Source organism: Syngnathus floridae, chromosome 3 (assembly GCF_059516105.1).
Source record: "Syngnathus floridae isolate MCC-2025c chromosome 3, RoL_Sflo_1.0, whole genome shotgun sequence".
Lineage (NCBI taxonomy): Eukaryota > Metazoa > Chordata > Actinopteri > Syngnathiformes > Syngnathidae > Syngnathus > Syngnathus floridae.
The window spans coordinates 6,528,926-6,533,863 of NC_142415.1; the positions used below are offsets into that span (position 1 = coordinate 6,528,926).

General features: G+C 38.5%; 1 protein-coding gene across 1 annotated transcript in view; it reads left to right on the forward strand.

The window, feature by feature from the left end:
• Window positions 1-4,856, forward strand: part of adamtsl5 (ADAMTS like 5) — a 31,661-nt gene extending 26,805 nt beyond the window's left edge. Inside the window, exons 11-13 of the mRNA XM_088371306.1 lie at window positions 1,892-1,999; window positions 2,460-2,531; window positions 2,618-4,856. Of these exons, the coding sequence (XP_088227432.1) occupies window positions 1,892-1,999; window positions 2,460-2,531; window positions 2,618-2,943 (506 nt within the window). The 3' untranslated portion in view covers window positions 2,944-4,856. The remainder of the gene's footprint in view (window positions 1-1,891; window positions 2,000-2,459; window positions 2,532-2,617) is intronic.
• Window positions 4,857-4,938: the final 82 nt, after the last annotated feature.

A 4,938-nucleotide genomic window follows, 5' to 3' on the forward strand; every position in this document is an offset into this window, starting at 1 on the left:
TTGTCTGCTTCTGTTGTCACACCTACTTTTACCAGTGTCTTTTCAATTTAAAATCTTTTCTTCTCATTTTCCTGGGCCATAGACATTTTTCACGTGACAGACTATTTGGGTTCTACTGGAGTTACTTTTATTTCTTTATTGTTTCCCCAACGTAACAGGCCATACAGTAAACAAGAATGACGTCAGCAGATCTTGTCCAATTTGATTGGTCTCGCTCGCGCTGCTTTTATTTCCAAGTGATTTCTTATTATCTGATGGCTCGTTTATGAGAGTAGGGCTGATTCTTATCATGTGGGAAAAATGTTGCTCCTTTCACAATTTTACGCACAAAATCATTGTATACTCAAATCAACGAGATTCAAATGCAGAATTAAACTCGTAGCATTCCTGGATTTTTTTGTGCTCAGGACTGTCTGAGCCTACAGATATGATTGTGTCTTAAAATGTTGGCCATTATTCAAATCTCTAGGACCTCAATTTTTTTAACGGTACATCACATGACTGTGAAAGTAGCCTTAAGGTGGCGCAAGCTTTTCAACGGGACAGCTGCTTTGTATAGAGTTTGCCGGGGAATTTGCGCTTCAATTAGACAGGCACAAGCACAAAAAACAGGAATGGTAAAATGTTCTAACAGGAACTCTGGTATAGTACGTATGGCAATATATACTGTATACAGAAAGTTGATCGTATATAATGTATGCACTACATAGTATACATATAATATTATCGAAAGTCGAGAGCTGTTACATAAATTAATAACGATTGGAATGACGATCTAAGAATAATGCATCCATTCCAGTGCGCTGCTCAAATGTATTCCAAGTAGTTGTCCTATCCTAATATCCTCCTGTGTGATAGTAACTGACAGAGTGGTGATCCTGGTCCTCAACAGGTGCTTTAGTTTTGCTAGCATTGATGACTAGTAATGAAACGCATATTAATTACAGCTTTAGCATCATGGTCAGGAGTCTGTTCATGGCCACACATTTGTGACATTGAAGGCATGTGATTGGCTGGTGAAAAATAGCAAAATACAAATCTGCAGGCTACTGCTGAAGAATGCATCTGTTTTCCGTTTCCCGATAAGCCTGCTCTACACATGTGCAAGGGTCCCTTGTTAAATGTTAAACACCGCAGCCTGAGGCTTTGTGCATTCTGTCACACTCTAGCCAACGATGCAAAACATTGTGGCTTCATGTTTAAATTTGAGGACTATGAGATCAATATGACAAAGAAATAAAATCCTCTTTCTTTTTTCTTACCAATGCTCAGTGTTATATATCACTTTCATTATGGTCTACATGGATATTAAAATGAAGCCTGAAGACATGTATACATTGTTCATTATTATTTTTATTATTATTATTATTATTATTATTATTATTATTATTATTATTGGTAGTCGTAATAATAAAATTTAAAAAAAAGCAGTAGTAGTAGTAGTAGTTGTTGTAGTAGTAGTTGTAGTAGTAGTAGTCATAGTAGTAGTTAGGTTAGGGTTAGTAGTAGTAGTAGTAGTAGTAGTAGTACTTGTTGTTGTTGTTGTTGTTGTTGTTGTTGTTGTTGTTGATGTTGTTGTTGTTATTGTTGTAGACACTATAAGTGTAGTGAGCTGGCTAAAAGTTTGGAGTAAATAGGTGAATTCCATTTGAATTTCTCAACATTTCAAAATGGTAACTTGAGAATTCACTGAAATTGACCGAGTTTACGTTAAAGCGCTTCATGATCCTGCTCTTCTGATTTCTATCACAGATGATCCAATAAACGTGTTAAGCACTGTATGTGCACTACAGTATTGAAAATGTAATGGCTCATGAGGAAATTCAATAAGTGTAAGTGACATTACTGTACCAACTGGCTTGGACAACTGTGTGCATTTTGTGCCAAGCAGTTGTAAGGCCTCTGAAGCCACCACGGCAACCTTCCCGCCATCCCATTTTGCCTCGTCTGGAACGAGAGGAGAACCATAGAAACCTGCTTCCTCAACCCTCGCCTGGACGTAAGTTGATCAGTCGACCTACATTTTGACAACTCACAACAACCAAGTTTTTCAGGATTAAAAAAAAAGTCGCTTTCATGCAAAATGTTTCAGCAAGCTTTCAAACACAATAAGGTACAAAAGTATTTGGACATCTCATCATGACATGTCAAGAAATGAGTCTATGGGAATTTTAGTTCATTCGGTTGGAGATCGCTGATGTCAGACGAGAGGGCCTGCTGTAAAATCTCCTTTGTAGTGCATTTCAAAAGACATTTCAGGAAGAACGAGTCATCCAAACTTGTCTTGTGATCCTTTGTTGTGGTGGAATAATAACTTGTTTAAAAGTAGTGTTTATGAGTCTTTTGCTGTAGCTTGAAATAACGTATAGTAGTTATTTTGACACTGTTTTGACACTGTTGTCCTAAAAGCTCTTGCGTTAGTACACATTGAGTTGATTTCTCTTTATTTTAACCTGCAGGGCATTGTGGGAAATGCCGGAGGGTTAAAGGTCGAAGAGAGCGCCAGAGGCAGTATTGCCGGAAAGATTTTAGTAAGTCATAGCTTTTTATTTTCTTCAACTTTTCTTTTTAAGCATTGTCAATTTTTAACTTGAAAAGTACTTTTCCAACCAATCAGTTTTTCGGGCCAGAGTCTTGGGGAAGCTCTACAGAGGAGAAGAGACGCGTTACGACGTCCAGATCCTCCATTCTTACCGGAACAGCTTCCGCCTGGAGCACCGTGAGTTCCTTTGGGTCCCAAATGTATGTGACTGCCCCAACCTTGAGCGGGGCAAGCAGTACATACTGATGGTGCGCCGACACATTAACTATGAGCATACGCTAAACCGCATCCTGCTGGAGGAGGACAGCTACGTGGTACCGTACAAACCCAGAGAGGACGAGCTGGTGCGGCAACTGGAGAGGCTGTGCAACAACAGTGGACAGAAATATCCAGCAGCATAAACTAACTGACAACAGCTGAACTTTTGCGTTCATCAAATCAAGGCTTGCTGAATACCAGAGCGTTGTCAAAGGAGAGGAATGCCCACCACTCTCTATAGTAAAAAACCAAAATTTATTTAAAAGCCTGCATGGTTTACTATTATATAGAGCACTTTAGGTGGACACCTGCAGCCACCTGTAAACACATACCAAAGAGCATTGAAATTGCTGATTTTCTTTTGTTAACTTTATTCACATTATTGTTGTTGCCAACTTTGAGGAAAATCCACTTTACAATCGTGGTATCCTGACTCAATAGGTTTTGAATGACACCTTTGTAAGCATTCCTATAGGATCTATAACAAACTAACGTCACCAACTTCATATGACAAGATCAAGCGGAAACCCCACTTTATTGTTTTATATTTGATGTTCTTGTATTGCATTTTAAAGTGAAATACATATCATTAAGTCACTAATTTGTAACTAGAGCAAGTTTTAATCTTAATGTTTGAAGAATTTAAACACAGTGTAAACACCCTTAAAGGGGAAGTCAACACCACCTTGTCTTTACAATAACATGTTGTGTATGCCCCCACCAGTCTAAACACACCATTCTGACAAATATTATGTTTTATAAGCAGCAAAATTCACCTGTTTTTATCTATCAATGAGGCCAGCCACTTTGTCACTTGCTGTCGACTGAAAATGACATCACAGTTGCCAGGTCTCAGTGTCACGTCCGTGCCAGAGCACCTCGGCCGGCAACTTCCCTCAGCCACACTCCATCCATCCATCCATCCATCCATCCATCCATCCATCCATCCATCCATCCATCCATCCATCCATCCATCCATCCATCCATCCATCCACTTTCTCTCACTCATCCAGGGTCAGCTCGTGGGGGCAGCATCATCAGGAGGGAAGCCCACGCTTCCCTCTCCCCAGCCACATTGTCCAGCTCATCCCAAGGCATTCCCAGGCCAGCTTGGAGACAGATTTAGACTTATGTAGACTCAACTTTATTCATCCCTTGGGATTGCTCCCGCAGGAAATTCTGGTTACATACAGAAATACATACAGAAATACTGAGAACATTGCACATGAGTAACAAACAAAGAAAAGAGCAGTGAATAAAGCGTATAGCAATAAATAAAGTGTTGAGTAAGAAATAAATAACAATAATAATAAATAAGTAAATAAAATAATTGCAGGTCAGATGTTATTGCCCAAGCCACCTCATCTGGCTCCTCTCAACGTGAAGCGTTGACTGAGCTTCTCAAGTGGATTTTGCCTGTTTAATTTATATTCCACAAACAAATTATTAATCAGAACACTGACAAGTTGGGCTGCAGAGAACATATTAGAGAGAAGTTGACTTCCCCCTTAATATTGGGGCATCAATCATTTTATATTCATTGTTTAAGTCAAGTGCAGAGCAGCTAATTCTCCATTTCATAAAACTTTGCCTTATTTGGTGTTGCATGTGACATTTATGACTTAAAATTACACAAAACCAAAGTTTATACTAGTGTGTTTGACCATGTACTCTTCTATTTATATGACATCAATTTGAACACAAAACCAAATAGATGTAATTATGCTTTGCAAAATTGCAACTGTGATTTTAACAAGAAACTTCCTCACTAAATTGAACGCGGTTTGTGAGGTGGATTATTTTCTTTTACCCATTGCTCAAGCTTTGTATTATGGCTTTACAATACTTATTTACATTTATGTTTGTTTATAAGCGTCAACCAAAGCGCTTTGCAGAAAACTCGTGTGACTTTGTTGTATTTTATTGTATGGCACTGTTTGACTGCAGTTTTTGTGTGCCTATTGTGTTCTAAATGACATTTTACTTCATAAACCTCATCCGTGTGCCAAAATAATACATACAGTAATTGGAATTAAACCTTTTTTCAAATAATTAATATTTGAGCTCCACTGACATGTCTGTAGATAGAATGGGCCTCCAAAGACATCGGGACTATAACAACTATGTCAGATCATGGG